The sequence below is a fragment of the Branchiostoma belcheri genome, unplaced genomic scaffold (genome assembly GCF_001625305.1).
Source record: "Branchiostoma belcheri isolate BF01 breed outbred unplaced genomic scaffold, Haploidv18h27 scaffold45, whole genome shotgun sequence".
In the NCBI taxonomy this organism is placed as follows: domain Eukaryota; kingdom Metazoa; phylum Chordata; class Leptocardii; order Amphioxiformes; family Branchiostomatidae; genus Branchiostoma; species Branchiostoma belcheri.
The window spans coordinates 1,960,508-1,982,147 of NW_017804076.1; the positions used below are offsets into that span (position 1 = coordinate 1,960,508).

Consider the following 21,640-nt stretch of genomic DNA (forward strand, 5'->3'; position numbering starts at 1 on the left):
ATTGTTTTCGGTAAACATATTGTTTTTGCTCAGTTTCCTCTTCTCTAAACACAAAAGGTCAATGACCTTGGCCAGTTTAGCACCATTACATCATGTTGCAATTTTATAGCAGGAAGGATTTAGACTCCTGTCACCATATATATGAATGTGTTTGAGTAAGACTTAACAGAGCAGATTATGCATTTGCTTTGCAAATGGTACCTTTCTAGTACTAGTTGGTGCTGTGTTGCATTGCGTTACGTTGTATCTTGCCAAATAACAGATGAATATAAACCTTCGTAGGGACTATAAACCATTCACGGTAGAGCTATCCCCACTCATCTCTATACAGTGTTGATTAAGCGTCCATTCTACCATTTCTCTCACTCTATAAAGCTGTACCAATCCCTGACACCCTCCACCGTAACTTAACAGGCATATACCAGCTGCGCTTCCCCCATAAAACCCCCATTGCAACAAATTATACTGTCTCGCCGTGTTTTTCCAATTTTCCGGGCTGTGTCTTACGGACAGAAATGGCACAACGCAAACCATCCTTGTATCAATCACTAGCACGGCTACCTTATTGTAAATAATTATCACCTGTTGTTATCCCATTGAGCAAAGCGGTGAGAATCCGCGCGAAGCCGTTTCTGACTTTTGCTTGCCTTTTCAATTTTCAACGCCAATAAGTCTGTGAAATTGTGGCCATCTGGTTGTGATTTGAGGCTGTTTAATTCTTAAGTTTGTAATAGAAACGATGGGTTATGTCTTCTGGCGTGGTCCAGAAATAGAAACAATCTTGTGCGTGCTAATCAAGTTTTATGTCGTCGGTTAAAAGGACGGCATAAATAAAGAAACAGTGGAAAGTTTGATGGACTAGACCAAATCATTGTAGGGGAGGACACGCTTTTCAACCTGCTTACGAGGAGCCTTTTATATCTTGTGTTATTCACAAACTTTGTGTCTGTATGCATTGATGTATTTTAATGGGTTTGAATGGTAAGTCCTGTCACACATTTAGAACCTTCCCCCGAACACCAACCAAGCAAGGTTGGTGGTAGGTTAGTAAAATTCTGACCAGCTTTAGGCCACGCCTACCTCTATACGAATCAAATCAGATTTGAGTTAAATTTGAGTCAAAATTGATCCCCGATCACGTTAGCCACACACTCTTGTATTAGGTAGGTTAGCCTCATGGATTTGTAGTTATGTACTAGCAGATGCCATACCTTGTACCCTGTCCAACTGTTGTGCAACAAAGTTATTATCATTTCGCCCTTGTCATGACCTCTGTTGATCAAGACATCGAAGAGTCAAGTCACGAAAATCATAAATTCATCCTACATCCCAAATAGGACGGAAATTACAGACCAAAGAAGCTTACAACGCCTACGTCAGTGCCCTAATCAAAATCGAGTTACAAAATTCTGCTCGTCTCTCCGTGATGATCAAAGCCTCTCGGTCAGGTCTCCGGTGATTGCCAAGATACCTCAGTGACGTCACTAAATCCCACAATTCCCAGTTTCTTCTCGATCCTAAAATCCTGCTTATTTCCCAAGTTGCACGTAAAATGTATACATGACGTCATATAGGCCTGTTTTTCTCATCGTTCCTTTAATAAAACTTTTTCAGCCCCTCCTCCAACTCACCCCTTACAGTACGCATGATGCAATTTTATGACAGCTACTGGGTCTCGTGAGAGTAATATGAGGGAAAGGTCCTTTAAGTTTCATTTTACGCATGTACGCATGTAAAATGTCTCTATCGTCTCATATAAGCTACGTGCTGGCATGCTCATAATGCTGCTTGTACCATGACTTCACACGCTCGCATCAGTTTTGGGGTTCCCAGAGGATGTCATCCATATAATCAAATCAACATGGCCTTATTGGAACAGAGTGATATAAAAAAACGTTCTTCCACTTTCACCAGAATTGATGAGTTGTTACCTATTTCCAATTCCCATTCAAATGTCCGATTAAAGACATGCAATCCAATACCATGTATCAAAGCGATAGAGTGTGAACCTAAAACCCAATACATGCCAATAAAAGACCATTTGACAAGTTTTACAAGCAGTGCCGTAAGACTGCTATTCATCGAGCATTGAATATTGTTAGGCTGTAGACTATTAAAGTTATGGTAAAGTGGTAATCTATTTCGGTCAAGGCACCTGATAGCAGCAACCAACTGTTTATTGTGATTTTACAGTGCATAATACAATCTGGAGTTATAGATTCATCTCTGCATATCTGAGTTAACCAGACACTGCAATACATTGCAATTGGATATTTAAAAGGGCTTGTCTTCCGAAAATGAATCGGTATGAAGAAAACAGTTACCCAAGCAGTTGGATAGATTTTAAAAACTGTCAGACGTTTCAAGTTACATCACTACTTTTCGTCAGTCACTTTTCCTTCTGAATCGCTTAACCTGTATGTTTAAGCTTCATTGACGAAGCGGTAACTTTGTATGCCATTATCAGTATATTCTGTGGATTATGATACTTTCCTAATATGACATCAGAGAGTATTCAATATTTTGATTGCAAAACTCTTTGCAAAACAGAGTAGCCACAAGAAGGTAGAGTATGATGTCACCGAATCTTAAAGATCTCAAAATGCAATATTAAAACACTCCTAAAAGCATGCTGAAAGGGCCATTTTCCTCACTCGCGTGTATCTTTACGCGTGCTTTAAGATAAGCATTCTTACAGTGGATGCCTTAGGATTGCTGCCCAGTTTTAGGCATTTTATAACGTTACACAAGCTTTATAAGCTGACAGAGACTTGCTCGGGTGGTCAACTCACCACCACAACTCAGCAAATCTTCGGCTCATTGATTCCTAAAACCCCGCCAAGGTTTTTCCCGCCCCGCAGTCTACAACTCACCCACCCATGCTCCCCCGGGAAATACAGATCAAACGATCCGAAATCATATCTTCAAAACAAAGATGGACGAAAGGCAGGCAGAGATAATTGAGTTGGGCGCCAAAGCTGTTTAATCTAATTTACCGGATCGTTTGCTTCGGGGCGCACAAGATGTTGTGAAGTTTGACTTGCTGAGTTTGTGTGTTCAGCATGGTTGCCGATCATCACCCAGCACCAAGGCATCTGATAGAATTTCAGGGTGGCAAAAGAAAAAAAAATCTTTTGGATGGGGGCATCTGTCTGATGGCGTTTCTTAGCACATTTTCGTCATCATGTCATAACCTAAGCGTTTGAAATAGCCCAGAAACAAGCTACATGAGGAGTCCACGATAAAGCCTACGATACGAAACAAGCAACCATTTTCCAACAGTGACAACCCATATTTTTTAACCTCACAGACATATGTGTGCCATGGGATAGGGTTGATTCAACTTACTACATTAAAACAAAACAGAAAATTGACTTTGAAAATCCAGTTTTACTGACCTGAAATCGCTTTGAGTGTCTGTAAATGTATTTTTATGCTAATGTGGACGTGCAGTTTCTAATATCTAGTCTTCCGTAAAACGCACTAAAACTGTCTTCATAGTCCATGCAGTGGTTTTTGTATCTGATACCATTCTGAGCCTTAAAATTATTGCTCCTTTCCCCTGCCCGTCCAACTCCAACCCATCTCCTGTACCGTAACTTCACCAGACGTCCTTTCTCCCTAACGACATCTCCAGACGTTAGATCAGCGGTAACGTTTCTGGACCAGAGATAAGAAGGATCAATATGCTATTACACCGGTGCCAATCGAATCAGCAACACACATCACAGTTATGACCGGTGATTTGTTTCTTTGCTTTAACTCGATAACTGCGTTTCTGTCAATGATATAATGTCAAAATCACGTCTGGAACAAGATTGTACTCGTACCAACGTTTTTAACTATAGACTTACTTAATGAGACCAATTTAGAATTTCAAGACTTTTTACAAATAAAAATTGTAAGCAAGCATATATGATCTGGTTATTTTTACCGAAGGAAAACATATTGTTTTTGCTACGTTTCCTCTTCTTCTCCAAACAATGACCTCAATGATTGTGTGTTACCATGGTAACTGGTGTTGGGTTACATCAATCGTGTTGCAATTTTTTAGCAGTAGGGATTTTGACTCATGTCTGACCATATACATGAATGTGTTTGTTTGTTTGTTTATGTGTGTGTGTTTGAGTAAGAATTAACAGAGCAGACCATATGCGAAGGTAAACATTATGTATTTTCTTTGCAAATGTTACCTTTCTAGTCTAGTTAATTGTCTACAGCCATTGCCACAATAAAGAAACGCAATGGTTGACAAATTGCACTAAAATATGTACATTGAGCCTCACTAAGTCAGTTGGGGCTCCTTAAAACTTTAATCAACGGCTGTTCCACCTTGATGATCATTCTATTTGACGGCGTCTGGATTTTATTATTCATGAAATAGAGCAGAACAAATTAGTTACGTGAGTTAAATCAAAAGTGCCCGGTAAATTGGCATCAAAATTAAAAACAACATTTCTGATTTCTAATCAAAATTAGAATCCAGTGTTATGATCCGTATACGACCTCTTAGCATGAAAATATCGATGCCAACAATATCAATGAAAAATCTATCGACTGCAAGAGCTAGAGAGGGAGTGATATATGACCTGTATTTATAATTGACATTTATTGTACTTGTAACAAAGGCATGTTTTATTACAAACGAATAATTGCATGACCATGAAATCGATTAAAATTGTACCTAGCTAATAATGTATGGTCATAATGTACACATGTCTTTCTATTTTATTGCTACGTTTTATGATTATACATATCGATTTGCTACTCCAGAGCACCATGTAAGGTATAGATTATTCACACTTCTCGGTTGAGAAAGACAAATACATTTTTATTGTCAGCAAATGAATCTTTACTGTTTTGCGCAGGTACCTCTATATATGCTTATTTCTTCAATTTGCTACCTGACCCTCTAAATTAATCTACTTTATTCATTACGTTTTGGTCTGTCATTTTGTCCTATTTGATGGTATTACTGATAATTAATATCACGCATAGTAATTGTTTTCTTTCTGGCATCATACACTTTTGTATGCCATCGTCTCCAGACCCTGGTTGAAAGTCTACATCAGTCTCGTTCAGAATAAATTCACGGCACGAAAAAAAACACTGTACCCACAATCTCGTCTCCATGTTTAATTTACGCTCATGGTCCGACCAATTCTATGTTCATGGCTTTCCTTAATGTTTTATGGATCTTCCTGGGTCGATCTACAGTCAGTAATCGGACATCAAGAAAAGATATTTGAAGCCTGATGCCTCTCTAAGGACCACTTCATTTAAACATTATGGGCTGGTAGAGAGGGAGGGTATCGTTTGAAGCATTGCCAGTGGAATAAGGTCATATACATCTTGTATTATGTACCATAGCCGTAAAGACATGTTACGGTTAGGGGATATAGTTTACTGCATGCGCATTCAGCTAGCAAAACATATGCAAATGTAAGCCATGCTGTGATATAGTTGGTATTCAAGAGGCAAGAGCTATCTGCGATGTTTGAACTTCAAGATAACCAAAGCATTTATACCTGTAAAGAGGATCACAAAATGAATTTTAAAAAGTAGATATCGACAATTCTACTAGCCGGTAGCGATCCCTATTGGATTCTATCTCCATCAGGATGCTGAGAATGAGTTGGGGGTCTCCCATTCATAAATCCTGAATTTCAAGTCAATCCATACCGTGCTATGAATCATTGAAAAGTTCTGTCTTTCAAGCCAACATCTTTAAATTTACCGACTCTACCGGCAGAATCGCCGATTGTGCCAGATTACCATCTCCTCCCTGACATACATACAGTCATGTTCTATTCAAGTCAACGTATGATTCATGAACTTGTGGGAACCCAGTAGTAGTATAAACAGTCATTTTCACTTCAAGCACGTCTTATGAGTTATCCCCATGCCGTAGATGTCCCAAACGTTCTGACCTACAGAAACCAGCTGCTTCAATCCTTACGTCTCGGCTTGCTACAGAAGAATTCTCCACTGCATAATGATCGGGGCTACCAAAGCCTCTCCACATGGGAGCCATTTGATTTTATGTGTTGAAGATCAATTCTCTTGTTTGACACTGATGTATACAGGGGTGGCGACCGGAGCTTTTGATGTATTGAAATCGCGATGAGTGTGGTGAATAAAAAGGCGAACTCAAACAGAGTTTATCCACACTGAGCGATGCTTGTGCTTAGTATGCTGACCTGAAGTCACTGAGGTCTCTGATTGTGATTCGACTGGCAACATATTTGAATCTTACTTCGGCTTTAGAGCTTTTGCGGTGAAAGAGAAGAAAATAAATCTTTTAAGAGTAGACTTCAGGTACTAGACGGGATTTTTTGAATGGCAGTATAACATGTTGCAACTTTTTCCACGATACATTTAAACATTACACATATGGCACTCGAAAAAAATGAAAGATGGGGTATGAATAACGTTATATATAGACAACTACCTCAAACGTGTGATGGTAGTATGATCTTTCTAATTCAATTTTCATCATAGCTAATTTCCCATGTACTACTGTCCATTCTTGCTCCCCAATATCCTGATCAATGGTCCGTTGCCATGGACACGCCGTTACCCCGGATGTAGGTTAATTGGACGACACACCTCTGAGGAAAGCCTGTCTATTATTTCGTGTAACTGGTTAATGGGCGATCCGTCTTGTGTTTGGGATTAAAATTTGTGCATTGGTTACCATCATTGTGCAATACTAAATGATAATGATACTGTACACACGCAGTAAGCGGAGTACGATGCCAACTACATTTGTACATTGCGATAGGAATGAATAATACAAAAAAGAAGTCAAAACAAGAAGTCAACCCAACAATGTACCCCGTATGTTGTAGAATGTAGTATGACATTGGACGTAGTCTCTTATAATTATATCTTTGTATTTTTTCCTATAAGTCGTTTGTACTTAGCCATTACTAATTAGCCATCGGGTATGTATTTGCAATAAACTTTGTCTATAAACAGAGCGCTTATAAATATATGACTCATTATCCCTTCACTGATCACGACAAAACAAGTGTTCAATACTAAAGAGAATTTTTCAAGCCTCCCAAGTTAGACAAATGATAACAAACGTTAACACTGGGATCATTGCCAAGTGGTGAGGCTACAAGATTCGATTTCGAGTTCGATTCCTGGCATTCCTGGCAAGGCATCGTGTCCTTTAAAAATTCAATTTACATGCCTTTCCCCACTTCGTCCATGTGTACAATGGGTACCTGACTGCGGTTGGGGAGGTAAAAGGCGTTTGAAGGAGAGGGATGGGCTCCACCTTCAATACTGTGCCCCCTACGCACAGTACATAAACAACCCACTGCCAGTACGGCCTCAAGAAGACTTTTACTTCAACTTTTGTGATAAGTAAATAGCGGGCAGCAGTCAATCTCGTTGTCGCAAACTGTATCTCCTTTTGCTGTTAAAAATTACAAGATGTGATCTACTATTTTATGTGTACAGATAGCCATGGCATGACCTTATTACGGGGTAATTTACTACACCTGGGCTGGGGTTAAACAGGTTAAACCCCTGCAGCAGATTCTAGAGGTCGTCAGATCGTTTTGAAAAGCCGAGCCGTGTTTTCAATGCGTCGTGTGTGTTTGATCTCATGGCTTCTGGAATCCAGTTCAAAGAGGTGACTGATGCGGGTATAGTGTAGATAATATACATATATGCAGTCGCATCAGTCAGTAGTATAGATAATACGTACCGTGCAGTCGCATCAGTCAGTAGTGTAGATAATACACACCGTGAAACCGCATCGGTCAAATGTACCATTCAGAGACGGACAAGCGAGAACCAAAATTCTACAGTAGAGTTTGTGACAAATCCAGCAATGTGTTTCTAAAATAAAACATGATTCGTATTGTATTCTAAAACGTCATCTATTCCAAAACATGCCCAAACCCTTATCTACATGTAAACACACGCATATGCATACGCACACACTTACTTGATGGGCTCAAGACGGTGTCCCCGATCACCGAGTGTACACAAGACTCTTGATGCTGCTTGACATAGCGTGGTCGGCCACTTTATATGAAACAGTCCAAATTGTGGTCCATGCAACAAAGTGTAAAGTCCGTTGTATCTAAAAACGTGGTCCTTTCCCAAACATATTTTAGAATGCAACAGGACCTACAGAAATGGAAATGACTACCTCGGTATGCACCATATGGTGTTAAAAGGACTTGAAACTGAATAGCTCAATTAATCAGATGACAATTGTGTATTTCCAGGTTGTTCGCGTGTGTAACCCCTCCGACCACCACGTGTGCTTTATCGTCAAGTCGTGCGCGCCCGGCCGTTGCTATAGCGACCCGAACATGGGCGTCATCGGGCCGAAGTGCTGCATCAAGATCACGTTTGAACTGAAGGAGAACGGCTACGATCCCAAGGAGAAAATCAAACACAAGTTCCATATAGAGGTGGGAAGAAGATGTATACTTCTTAGATGTTTGGGATTTTTTTTATCATCGTGAAATATATTTCGCTCAGTGTGATATTGTTCCGCAGTAAGATTTTATGGTGTTTTCCTTGGCATGTTTATATTACCTTACGTCAACGATGCACTTAGAATAGTATAGCATAACATAGCATAGCATACTATAGTATAGTATAGTATAGTATGGTATAGTATATAGCATAGTATAGTATAGTATAGTATAGAATAGTATAGTGTAGTATAGTATAGTGTAGTATAGTATCGAATACTATAGTGTAGTGAAGTGTAGTATAATATAATATAATATAATATAATATAACATAACATGACATGACATGATATAATATAATATAATATAATATAATATAATATAATATAATATAATATAATATAATATAATATAATATAATATAATATAATATAATATAATATAATATAATATAATATAATATAATATAATATAATATAATATAATATAATATAATATAATATAATATAGCATAGTATAGCATAGTATAGCATAGTATAGCATAGTATAGCATAGTATAGCATAGCATAGTATAGTACACTGTTATGCATGACAAAATTCATGAAACTTTCGTATTGGTAGAGTTTTCGTTTTTTACGACACTTCGTTACAACCGTTATTGTGCAATCGTCACAGAAATGTTTGTGGCAGTGTTGTATAAAAACTTTCTCGTTTTTGTTCAAACCTCTAGGTCTTACCCAAACCTGACGGAATCAACCCAGTCGGTAGAGGAATGTACGAGGATCTCTTTAAGAACAAACGTCCCGCGATCTTACACCTTCGCTGCGCCTTCACCGGCGGAGACCTGTCCGAAGACTCGGATCTAGAAGCGGACGGAAGATTCCAAACCGGTCTCGGGAGGACATTGAGTTGCATGAAGCTTCGCCGCAAGAAGCGGTACCGATTATTCTCGGGAGAGGGCGCTTCTGACGCTGAGGATTTTCAAGGCAACGAGTATCACACGGGCATGTCTAACTCCGCCTTCGACAGCAAAAACGCCAATCAGGTGGCCATAGAGGAGGTCGTGTCAAAGAACAACAACATGGCGGCGGAAGAAGAGTTCGAACTAGAGGACGACTCGGACGCCTCTTTCGATGACAATGACATTAACGACAACGGGAACGAACTCAATCTGAGACTCATGGAACCTCTTTTAGCAAAATGATGTCAACTTTTTTCTTAGCTTTTGTGCAGTAATTTTCTGAAACTGTTTACAACATCAGAAAGAATCAATAAGATTCATGAAACTAACAAAATTCTGAAGTTGCGAAAAAAAATGCTTGAACTTCCGGAATCATGAATGAATTGTACTACAGTATTTGAGATGTTCGCATTATGTTCTTTTGAATATTTTTCTACGTGTTTTGCTGGATCTCCTGTTAGGCTTAGGTTCACTACAGATATTATTGTTTCTAACGCAATATTCACAATCATGCTAATGACAATGCCAGTGTTTCTGACTTCTCGATCGATGTGGAAAAAATGCCGAGAAAACAAGAAAGAGAACAAACAAATGTGCTATATGAACTACACAATTCAAGAGAAACTTGACTTCAATGGACAATGATACAGTAGATAGTGGACTATGTGTCTGTGAAATGCTATGTCCTGACGTGTCTGCTAAGGTTTGCTATCCTGTGTACAATAAAGAACGGCTTTCTGATCTGAAGTGTAATTGTGGGGGGGGGGGTGTATGTGCGTGTCACCTTCAAAGGCACCGCGCCATCACAACAACAAAGTCGTAATCAACTCGGTAAACGAAGGGTCTGTTTGGAGGGAAGTTATACCTACAACAGTATATTTACCTTTGATCATGTGGTTCCGTTGTTTCTGTAGTTGACAATATGGTTGCATAAGCATTAACTAATCTAACGGGATCATATATTGCCACCTTCAGAGGTACGTTGATTCTGCTTCCTCTACTCCAATGTACGCCTTTTAACAGTACCAAAGCGCACGGTATAACTGGTTATCTTCCACTCGTACTCTTATAACTCTTATAACATTGATAGGCAAGTATAAAACATACACCAGCTTCTGCAGATTTAATGACAAGTGTAAAGCATTCACGATGACAAGTTCTCGAATGACAAATGGCCAGTCTCTGACTCCATCAAAAATATAAATCACAGGGACAAAAAGCAAGGTTTGTCTGCAACCAGGAATGAAGAATATAATTTCTAGGTCAGCATGTGTTAACGCCTGGAGCCTGATAAGCGACAGAGCTGGATAAATGTTTTCAACACTGGCCGCAGGAGACAAAGCTCAGTTGATAATTATCGCTACCGTTCAGCAAACATTCCATTCTGACCCTTCCGTCACCGGACTATGTTTGTACGTGCTTGTTGACTCAAGGCCAACAGGTTGTATTTGTTGTACTTTGTTGAGAGTTTCAACATTTATACATTTGGGACCGGTTGACTGTTATATTAAACTTTGGCAACAGTATTCATAAGATGGTTGAAAACACACTGTGCTCCCTTTTCTCTACAAACTCCTTAAATTAAGGCAAGCCCAAACTTGACTCCATAGTCTGTGTCAATACAATTTGCAATTTATGATGTGTTTTGTTGGTGAAAATAACATTAAAGTCATTACTTTAAAAGCTTTGATTGGCCCCCTAAACGCGAACAGACCCACGCGTAGCAGTGGGTAAACAATTCTCGGTAAGAAAGTCTCGCCACCGCGACATCACAGCAACAAAGTCGTCCTCAACTCAGTAAACGAAGGGTCTGTTTGGAGGTAAGGTGTATTCAAATTCACACCTTTGATATAAAACTGGTCTGATAAAATGTCAATTTCCTTGGCTGACTAGAGAAACGCAAAAGGTAGGTAAACAAGCTGATGTTTTAATGTTTACATTCTTTACGGGGCCGGTAAATAGTAATGCACCCCTGATGATACTATTACTCTCGCCAACTGCATAAAACTTCTATGTCTTTTAGGTCGCATTCCTTCTTTCATTTACAAGCTGTGTTCGTGAAAGTTATGTGTTTATTTGTGGATAAAATCAAGGCATCATGCGTGCCCTCTCTTCGTAGCCTGGACGCCATTCTTTTTGTACGGTGTCACACCGATATACAAATAGGATGGTGGCCAGGCTACAATTTTATCCAGTCATAAAGAGTACACCACTGGCATTTTCTTTCTTCCCACCATCAGGACTTCTACATGTACATAGAACCTTGCAGTTGCTATAAATCAATGATTAGCCAGGAGTGTAATGTTACAACCCAGGCTGTTCTTTACGAACAGTTAGCACATTATAGAAACAAATCTTAACATGTTTATACATGCGTAATTTAGGCATGGCTACAGGAAATGTCCATCTCCGAGCAGTTGTCTTTGTGGTGCAGTTAGCGCTACTTCTCCGGGAAGGGGAGGGCTGCTACTGTCCCTGGAGCTCGTGGGGCTCATGGAGTGGCTGCTCAGTACAATGTGGTGAGAGAAATTATATGGCTTTTCTTTAGAGAACACTACGCTTTGAGAAGTAGTTCCATTTGTTCAGGTGGCTACAAATGACCCCTTTCGTATTCCCTTGGAAGCCTAGAAAACTGCAAAATGACATCAAAACGGCAATCTCTTGTCTTCTACGTGGCTCTATATAAACTCACACATAAACGTCAAACAAAACACACTATACTTGTGATACAGAATTAGAAAAAATCTAACGGCGCCCATACACCACTGTAAATCAGCTGTATGTTGTTATGTTTTCATTACCTTCGCAGTTTTTTTTCTCTGTTTCTTCTTCCTCTTCTTCTTCCTGTTCTTCTCCAAACAAATAAGGTCAATGACCTGAACCAGACGTCTGTCACCATGGTAACTAGTTTTGGGTTACATCATGTTGAAATTTATAGTATGGGGAATTTAGACTCCTGTCACCACATATATGAATGTGTTTGAGTAAGAATTAACAGAGAAGACCATATGCGAAGGTAAACATTATGCATTTTCTTTGCAAATGTTACCTTAAAAGTTTTAAGTTTACTGTAATTTCTGTTCAACATTTCCAGAAACGTGTGGAACAAGGTCCTTTCGACACTATCCCCGAACCGATTGTGAAAAACTCGGAACCTCGTTCGAATCCTACTATCCAGGCGTCACATTGTCATACTGTGCGGACCGTTGCTGCAGAGAGCCGGAATGCTTGTCGTTCCAGTACAACAACATGCGCGATTGCTTCCTCAAAAGATATGTTTGCTCTGCTTGGGAGAAACCGTACGTGGCACATGGCAACATGTATGATCGCCTTGGGGTGCCAGGTTGGTGCATATTTACACTATTTCGTCGTCTTCGTAACGTCTGTTTTCTATTGTTGTTGGTGAATGACCCTCTCCTCACTAGCAAACAATTTTCCCGCCATTTTCCAACTGCCGCCACGACTGCAACCGTAATTCTAACTGGATTAAAATGCTCAGGACTCAGACGCTTCTTTCTTCAAAACAGAAACTCAGTACAGAACGAGGTCCCGAGACCCTTGCTGCTCTCCAAGCCAACAGACCCAGTCGAGCACCTGTAACACCCACAGCTGCTGCAGCTGCCGCACCTGGCATCCTTGGGGCTCCTGGAGCAGCTGTTCGCGTACATGTGGAGGAGGTAGGTTGACAGTATTAAAGAGCATTCTTGTTCTTCAGCCAGGACCTGGTATTATGTCCCCTAGAAAGATTAAAAGCGTGTTACGTCTTCTATGGTTTACAGAAGAGAAGTCAAACCCTTCAGACATAGTTTTAGACATGGTTATAGTTCTAGACAGCTACCTTCATCATGTAGACTTTAGTTATTTTATACTTTCTTTCTATGTTCTTTAATGATTTGTAATTTGCAATTAGCCTCCGGGCACGAATTTGCAATAAACATAAACTAAAATTTTATCTGGGAATACAGGGCGAATGTCGAAAAATCGAAGGTAGGTATTTGTACATTTACTTGAACGAGATGATGCTACTAAATTGTGTTCCTAATTTATCTTAGGGACAAAGACTAGAACAAGGACTCGTGACTCCTGCTGTTCTCCCAGCTCTGACAGCGAGACCATGTCCTGTAACACCCAGTCATGCTGCCTGTGTGAGTGGGGGGACTGGCACCCATGGAGTGACTGTTCACCGGCTTGTGGGGAGGGTGAGAATCTAATTTTTCGTCTGTCTACCAGTGACACCCACTGTAGGTTTGTTTTTATGCCCGTGTCACTAGAACTCGTGCACCTTCATTATCATTGACCATCACACATTATTTTGATCCGTTTGTAAACAGGCCAGCAGACCCGCTCCAGGTACCGGGAGTTCTGCTGCAACCCAAGTCATGAGGAGGACACCCGGCACTGTCATAACTATTGTGATGGACCCTCAAATACTAACGGTAGGGACAGGGACCGAGTCTGCCTCACTTTGCATTATACTATATATAATATATACTATATACTGTCTGAGTCTGTATCCACCCTTATCCCGGTTCATGACAGGAGTAGATTTCCTGATCCATACAGCATCCTTAATCCAACGTGTACATCTATTGTCCTGTCTATTACTCTAGCCCCGCCCCAGTCTATTACACGTACAGTTATTTCTCATGACGTGGTCTGTCACTGCTGCACGTGCTCGTACGTACCCTTGTTGTGGGCTAAAATATTTTAATTCAAATTCGGGCGCTTCGTCCGGCCTAAATTCGTATTTTCTATATCTAATTTTAGATGATTCGGTGACCCCATTTTTAAGCACACCAGGAGGGATTGCCCTGGTGGCTACATTGACTTCCTTGTCAATCCTGCGTTTTTATTCTGCTAATGGCCGATAACAATTGTAACCGATTTTTTTCTAATCCTAATTTCAGGTGGCTCGGCGACTTCTTTTTGGAGCACACCAGGAGGGATTATCGTGGCCGTGGGCGTCGCCGTGGGTGTTGTGATTATTACTATCTTAGGCTGTGTATGTTGTTACTACTGCATTAAAAAGTGTGGCTAATGTGTGGCTAATGAATATCTGTACACATTTTCTTTACATGCATGAAATTGAGTGTTAAGAATTACAGGGAATACAATAAGTGTCAAATGATGATAAGAAGGACACTTGAAGTATGAAATAACATCAAAACGAAGTCAGAGAGTTTTTGGATGCCTTATGGGCTCTTGATATTTTTTAGTTATTCAATATTGGGCAGCTTGCCATGCAGTGTTAAACTTGAACATCATGAGCAATACACATGTATTCGTCTTAATTTTTATTTCATGTCCTTTATCAGTTAGGTATGTGTGTCATATCTGTTCATTTCTGTGATTCAGTTGTTCCATATCAATCATATAGGGGACAATTGTTGTTTTTTCTTGGATACGGCAAAATGCTGGTGCATAGTGACGATGTTGATAATTATCGCTACCGTTCAGTAAACATTCCACTCTGACCCTTCCGTCACCGGACTATGTTTGTACGTGCCTGTTGACTCAAGGCCAACAGGTTGTATTTGTTGTACCTTGTTGAGGGGTTCAACATTTTTGTTGAGGGGTTCAACATTTATACACTTGGGACCAGTCGACCGCTATATTACACTTTGACAACAGTGTTTATAAGATGATTGAAAACGCACTGTGCTCCTTTTTTCGATGAACTCCTTAGATTAAAGCAAGTCCAAACTTTACTCCATAGTCTGTGTCAATACAGTTTACGATGTGTTCTGTTGGTGAAAATAACCTTTAAGTCATTACTCTTTGATTGGCCCCTAAACGCGAACAGACCCACGCGTAGCAATGGGTAAACATTTCTCGGTAAGAAAGTCTCGCCACCGCGACATCACAGCAACATAGTCGTCATCCACTCAGTAGACGAAGGGTCTGTTTGGATCATGGAGGTAAGGTGTATTTAAATTCGAGCCTTTGACAATGCGGATTCCTTTGTTTAGTTCTTTTTGTTGCATAAGCCTTAACTACCCTTACGTTCAAGGTTCGCATCACCCTTATAGGACAAGTAGCAGTAGTAGTAGTAGTAGTAGTAGTAGTAGTAGCATTAGTACTAGTAGTAGCAGTAGTACTAGTAGTAGTAGTAGCAGTAGCAGTAGTAGTAGTAGTAGTAGTAATAGTAGCCTAACAGGATCATACATGGCCAAATTCATAGGTATGTTGATGCCTCTCGAGTTCTCTCTACTCCATTTTCTGCCCTCTTTGCCTTGTAACAACAGCAATAATATTCAATGTCATTTCCCACGCTAATAACTGTGCACTTTGGACGTTATATATTGTTGACTCAAAGACCTTTAGTAGGGCTTATTCATTGATGATCTAAAGGACTAAAGATGGGATCGTCTTCGTTGGTACAAAATTAACAAACAAACAAACAAACAAACAATTCGGTACGATTTGACGCTGTATCTGCTGTTTAGCTGACAAACAACCATTTTTTCTGTATATGTGGCCATTGAGGTCACATATGCTTGCTACACGTAACGACTTTATTCTTACGTGTTTTGTGTTCAGGGTTGAAATGTAACCTTAGGAACAATGGGTTGCGTTGGTTCCGTGATTCAGCTTCTGGAAGACCGACTAGGTCCAGAGTTTCTCCTTGTTCACCACCCTGCCAAAGCTCGCCACTACAGCCTCGGCAGCATGCTTTCTGATGGTGGCACGGACAACACAGGGAAAACCATTCTGCTCAGGTACATACTGTAACATACAGGTGCATAAAGTTACATACACTTGTAACAGTGGGGGGTTTATAGGCGCTACCAACTGACCCGGCCGACGGGTCTAAACCTTTAACGGAGAGGTTAGAGCGTCTGGTTATGAAGCTCTGGTGCTCGGGAGGTCGTGGGTTCGAACCCCGGCCCGGGACCAGAGGGGTTTTACTGGCTCCTCCTGTTTCTCACACACTAAGAGATCTAGACAAACTCCACGTTTTAGTAGGTTTACGAATCTTTTTGCAGCCATGGTAGTCGGCCTGTTGCAAATATTGTCAACATCATAAAACAAATATTGTATGTCGATATCATTATAGAATATTGTAGTCAAAATTGTAGCGTGCGTAGTCCAGTGGTTAGCGACCCTACCTCTGGGCCAAGAGGTTACGAATCTTGGCTGTTGTCGCTCACCCGACATGCCTGCTACTGTGTTAAAAGGGTCGCAGCCCTTATGTCAGCACATTAAGCTGTGGTTCAATGTTCATTTTGCTTGTCGAAAAGAGCTAGGGCAATTTCCCCCGTATAATAGGGCCTGTAAATGATGTTTATAGCTGCGTCTGTCTCGGTCATGTCCTGTGGAACAGTAGCTCTTCACTTGGGTGAGCTAAAACTGGATCAAGATAACTTTGAGATCCCCTTGTCCACGATAACCAATACGTTCGCCACAATGTCTAAACATTACTGCCCTGCTCTCAACACTGTTTATGCTTCAGTCATGCGGGCAGTACCATAGCCACCAGATTAGTCCCGCCGATCACAGACGACCAGTTCGCCGGAGATCTTCTAGACTGGCCCAAAAAAGGCCCAGCCATCACCGATATCATCGCCTCGGGCTGGACTGCTGACGGCGGGGCCCAGGCTAAGGTCTCCCCGGTGGAATTTGACCTGAAGGCCGAGGCCGTTAACTTTGAGGGGCGCTGGTTCAACCATTGTCGACTGTACTCCATCGATGAGCAACAGTTTTGGATGCGGTTGGAAGGGAAGAGACTGAAACAAAACGCCCCAGGGATCCAGGGAAAAGACCGCTTCTTCATCATCACCGAGGTAGGGTTTCTCATGGGTACAAAAATAACAGAGACTAAATTTCTTCCATATATGACTGACCATACTTTGCATCACTTGTAAAGCCCATGTCACACACAGACAACTAGAATTCTACGATCTCACACCTTCGCCAAATGATGTTAGCCTCGAAAACTGACGCCGATTATAAATATTTCTAATTGAACTTACAAATATTCATCATTTCGTCAACTACCAATTCAGGCATACGTCGCCAAAAGCGTTGGTAAACTACAACGAGGGGGCCTCGACGCTTCTCTAAACATCGGACTGTCCGAGAGGTTTACTGAGGAGGGCGCCGGTGCGGGTGTACGGCTCGCGTACCAACGTGCCAGTCACCGGGTCTACAGGCAACTCGGGGAGGCAGCACTAGCCTTCAAGATTGTGGAGGTGAAGTACGACATGTACGGGGTAATAAATTACATGAACCTGGTGCAGGACCCTCGGAAACACTACACGTTACATCCACAAACAGGTGAGATTCAAGCATGAAAATTACAACTCAGTAAGTCTAAAGTATATCCTTATGATACTTTAAGTTGATAACCTTCAATGTACATTTTGCGCTGAATGGCTGCTAATGATCAATGGAAATCATGTCTAATATTATCGTGCTTTCCCGTTTCAGAAGATACGCCTGCTCCACCGACACCCCAAAGGACTGAATATGTATGAAACCATGGGAAACGTCACTGAAGTTACTGTTACATATTAATGTTAAAATTGAAGTTTAAATTTACAATTACAGCTGGACTTGCTATTTCTTCTAATTATAATTTCCCGGTACAACTGTCATCTAGTTGTCTTTGTTATTTTGAGAAATATCAATCTGAATAAAAATTTGACTTTGATAGAGACAAAAACTGTACTTTCCTTATACATGTAATTATATTTTACTTCCGCGTTGAAACGCGATTATCAGCTGTTTTGATATCAAAACGATCTTTCAATGGATGATGTGCCTTGACAACGACTAATAAAGAAAACTAGTAGAGCATTATAATAGTGATAACATTTACTTCTGTCACCGGGTAGTCATGTTTACCTCCGATGAAGGAGATATTCCTACTGATATAGCGCTGGTGTCTGAAACCTGGTTTTCCCCGTCGATACCAGATCAACTTCAGTCCATCGACGGCTTCACAGTGTTCTCGAAATGCCGTTCATCACGCCGTGGAGGGGGCGTCGCAATCTATGTAAGAGACAACATTCCATCAAGCCCACTTGACATCCCTGTACCAACTGAACTAGAGTGCTTATGGATCAAAGCCCGCCCACATCGTCTTCCACGAAATGTCTCCGGGTTAGCTGTATGTGCCGTCTACTGCCCACCCAGCTCCCCTCATGGCGAATTGCTCGTCGACCACCTGGTAGAAGCGGCGGACTCACTGCGTGTAAAGTACCCTCATATAGGAATACTTATCGGAGGTGACTTTAACCGAGTCGACGTAAGAAGGCTGTGTGTGAGTCAGAATCTTCACCAACTTGTAAATCAACCAACAAGAGGTCAATCTACCCTGGACCTTGTGATTACCAACCTGAACCAGTACTACTTAACCCCGGACATCTCAGCACCGCTAGGTACTAGCGACCATAACATTGTGACCATGCAACCCAAATCAAGCGCAAAACCCAAGAATAGGACATTAAGACGTACGTGCAGACCCATTAAAGACTCGTCTTTACGAGCGTTCGGGCAATGGATCACCACCCACCACTGGGCCGAAGTCTACAGCGCTCTCACTGCTTGTGAGAAATCTCGGGCTATGCATACGACGCTCCAGGCAAAGATCGACCAATTTTTCCCACTTAAGATCACTCGTTTACACCACCTTGACAAACCGTGGTTGACATCTGAGATCAAAGCCCTCATACGTCGTCGCCAACAAGCGTTTGCCAGGAATGACACATACAGCTGGAAATACCTTAGGAACAAGGTGCAAACAAAAATCAGACATTCCAAAAAAGTGTTCTACAACTCTAAAGTCAAATCACTGAAGAGAGACGACGCTGCCCAGTGGCACAAAGAAATCAAGACTATGACCAACATGTCTCGCCCTGAAGCCGTAATCAATATAGATGGGTTCGACCCCTCAGACAAACGTGGCATAGCCAACGAAATCAATAAATCACTAGGATCTGTGATCCAATCCTTACCACCGATTGATGCAACATCACTGCCCTCCTACTTGCCCTCGCTTCCAGCGCCACAAGTGAAACCCTGGGACGTATACAAAAAACTTCTCAAAGTCAAATCACGCAAGGCTGCTGGTCCCGATGGCATTCCAGGTAAACTCATCAAAGAGTTCGCATGTGAGTTAAGTGAGCCATTTACTGACATCCTCAATACTTCTCTCCTAGAAGGCTCAGTACCGGACGAGTGGAAAAATGCCATAGTAGTCCCGATACCCAAGACAACTCCGCCATCCGTTAAAGAATTGCGCCCCATCTCTCTTACTTCACTGCTGGCTAAAGTCGCTGAAAGCTTCATAACTACTTGGGCATTGTCGGACATTCTCCCTGGAATCGACGACCAACAATTCGGATGTCTTAAAGGAAGGTCTACGACCCACTGTCTCCTGGACATAACTAACCAGCTATTCAAGGCTTCCGACAAACCGAACACTCTTTGCTCCCTTGTTTCAACTGACTATAGCAAGGCTTTCGACAGTCTGCCACAGTGTAGCCATCTGTCGATTACTGCAGCTCGGCCTACGAGCCTCGTTAACCAGATGGATTGCTGATTTCCTGACAAACAGAAGACAGGCCGTGCGCTCCATGGAGTAGTGTCTGACAACATCACGATAACATGCGGTCTCCCGCAGGGCACTCTCCTGGGACCGTTAATCTTCATCACTTACATCAACTCAGCGGCAAGCCATGCCATCTCACAACGCTGGAAGTTCGTTGATGATTTGAATATGCTAGAAATAAGATACCCACCTACTGCTCCCTCAAACCTACAACAAGACCTGTCGGACTTGGATAAGTGGTCCCAGGAGAGCCACATGATGCTCCACCCGGGCAAGTGCAAAGTTATGCACCTCCAATTCAGCCGAATGTTGACAGTCCCTCAACCACTTACCATAAACAACGTCACTTTGCAAGTAGTCGATTCCATGAGGATTCTGGGTGTCTACATCCAAGCGGACCTCAAATGGGATACTCACGTGAACACACTCTGTCACAAAGCAAGTCAACGACTTTTCTTCCTGCGTAGACTCAAACACTTCCAGCTTTCGACTGACGATCTTGTGACAGTATACATATCCTATATCAGACCTGTTGCTGAATATGCAGCTGCCGTCTGGCATTCTGGACTTCCGGTAGTTCTAAGTGAAAGAATCGAGAAAGTACAGAAGCGAGCGCTGCGCATCATTCTTGGTACCCACTATACATCATACAAGAGAGCATGTGACCAGCTCGGATTACCGTCTCTGTGGTCTCGACGCGAAAAACTCACCAAAGATTTCGCTAAGTCGCTTGTACAATCAACCCAGTATCGCCACCTACTACCACCGTCACGAGGGAACATAAGTAGCAGGGTAACTCGCACGTCACACAAACTGGACACACCACCCTGCAGAACAGCTAGATACTACACAAGCGCCGTGCCATACATGACCCGCATACTGAACTCATAACTTGGTGACTGTTCCCCGAGATGTTTTCATGATGAATATTCTTTTATTAATATCCAATGTTCAATCTATGTTGTCCTAGCCGAGTGTACTAATGTTTTAAACTATATGGTATTTTAACTTATTTTAACCTAAAGTAATTCTTTTAATTACTCGATTGATATGTGATCTTGTTTTAGGCGTTAAATGCTGTCTATTTATGGAACGATTCTGTTAATTACAGATCAATTCAGAGCCATGGTCTGGTGCCATGGCTCTGCCATTCTGTAAAGCTTGTGAAACAACAATAAACCATTACTACTACGTGTGTTCTGCGTGGTCATTGAGCAGGTCAACTGGGAAGTGAGGAGTAAGCACGGATGACGCAAGCACCGTGCGTGGCACTCACGTGCTTCGTGCGCTGTCCGTACAGCAATTGCACGTGAGAATAGTGAAGTTAGACTCACGGAGTCCGTACGTTGCACGCTCATAGGCTGTACGGGGCACGCGCGTCGCACGTACTCGCACGCACGGGTGGTAAATCCGCAGACCGCACGTAGAAAAAGTATTACATGCACTTAAGGTTCTACGGCGTGTCTGCGTGCTCCCAAATCCGTAGGATTCCGTACGGAGGCGGTACTCACCACGCACGGATGCCGTACGTTTGCCCACGTTTTTGCACGTAGACAGCACGCAGAAGCACGTACGGCGAGTTGTGACCGAGGCTTAACCGTCATAAGTGTGTGTGACGTGAAAAGAAAGAGAGATATATTGTATATATATATATATATATATTGGTGGCATTCGTTG

At 41.7% G+C, this 21,640-nt stretch overlaps 2 protein-coding genes across 4 annotated transcripts in view; both read left to right on the forward strand.

Annotated features, from left to right (window-relative positions):
- The window catches only part of LOC109478834 (vesicle-associated membrane protein/synaptobrevin-binding protein-like), a 20,499-nt gene extending 10,829 nt beyond the window's left edge, over window positions 1–9,670 (forward strand). Inside the window, exons 2-3 of the mRNA XM_019780652.1 lie at window positions 8,253–8,441; window positions 9,178–9,670. Coding sequence (XP_019636211.1) covers window positions 8,253–8,441; window positions 9,178–9,651 — 663 coding nt within the window. The 3' untranslated portion in view covers window positions 9,652–9,670. The remainder of the gene's footprint in view (window positions 1–8,252; window positions 8,442–9,177) is intronic.
- A 1,476-nt stretch (window positions 9,671–11,146) lies between these two features.
- LOC109478833 lies at window positions 11,147–18,060 on the forward strand. 3 transcript variants are annotated; one of them, XR_002140761.1, is made up of 5 exons: window positions 11,147–11,228; window positions 11,793–11,927; window positions 12,503–12,751; window positions 12,936–13,085; window positions 13,461–13,567. XR_002140761.1 is itself a non-coding variant. In XM_019780651.1 (5 exons), exons 2-5 carry the CDS (start codon window positions 15,973–15,975, stop codon window positions 17,883–17,885), a joined length of 804 nt encoding a protein of 267 aa, XP_019636210.1. In that variant the 5' UTR covers window positions 11,147–11,228; window positions 15,949–15,972; the 3' UTR covers window positions 17,886–18,060. The 3 variants fall into 3 exon arrangements, 1 of the variants encoding a protein (XP_019636210.1); XM_019780651.1 differs by lacking the exons at window positions 11,793–11,927; window positions 12,503–12,751; window positions 12,936–13,085; window positions 13,461–13,567 and adding exons at window positions 15,949–16,127; window positions 16,862–17,192; window positions 17,415–17,685; window positions 17,839–18,060; XR_002140762.1 differs by having other exon boundaries at window positions 11,217–11,314.
- Window positions 18,061–21,640: the final 3,580 nt, after the last annotated feature.

Bases quoted from the DNA above. Each gene is read 5' to 3' on its own strand.
- LOC109478833 (XM_019780651.1), top strand. From the start codon at position 15,973: ATGGGTTGCGTTGGTTCCGTGATTCAGCTTCTGGAAGACCGACTAGGT. The intron at 17,193-17,414 runs GTAGGGTTTCTC...CTACCAATTCAG, and splicing joins GCTTCTTCATCATCACCGAG to GCATACGTCGCCAAAAGCGT. The intron at 17,686-17,838 runs GTGAGATTCAAG...TTCCCGTTTCAG, and splicing joins CACGTTACATCCACAAACAG to AAGATACGCCTGCTCCACCG.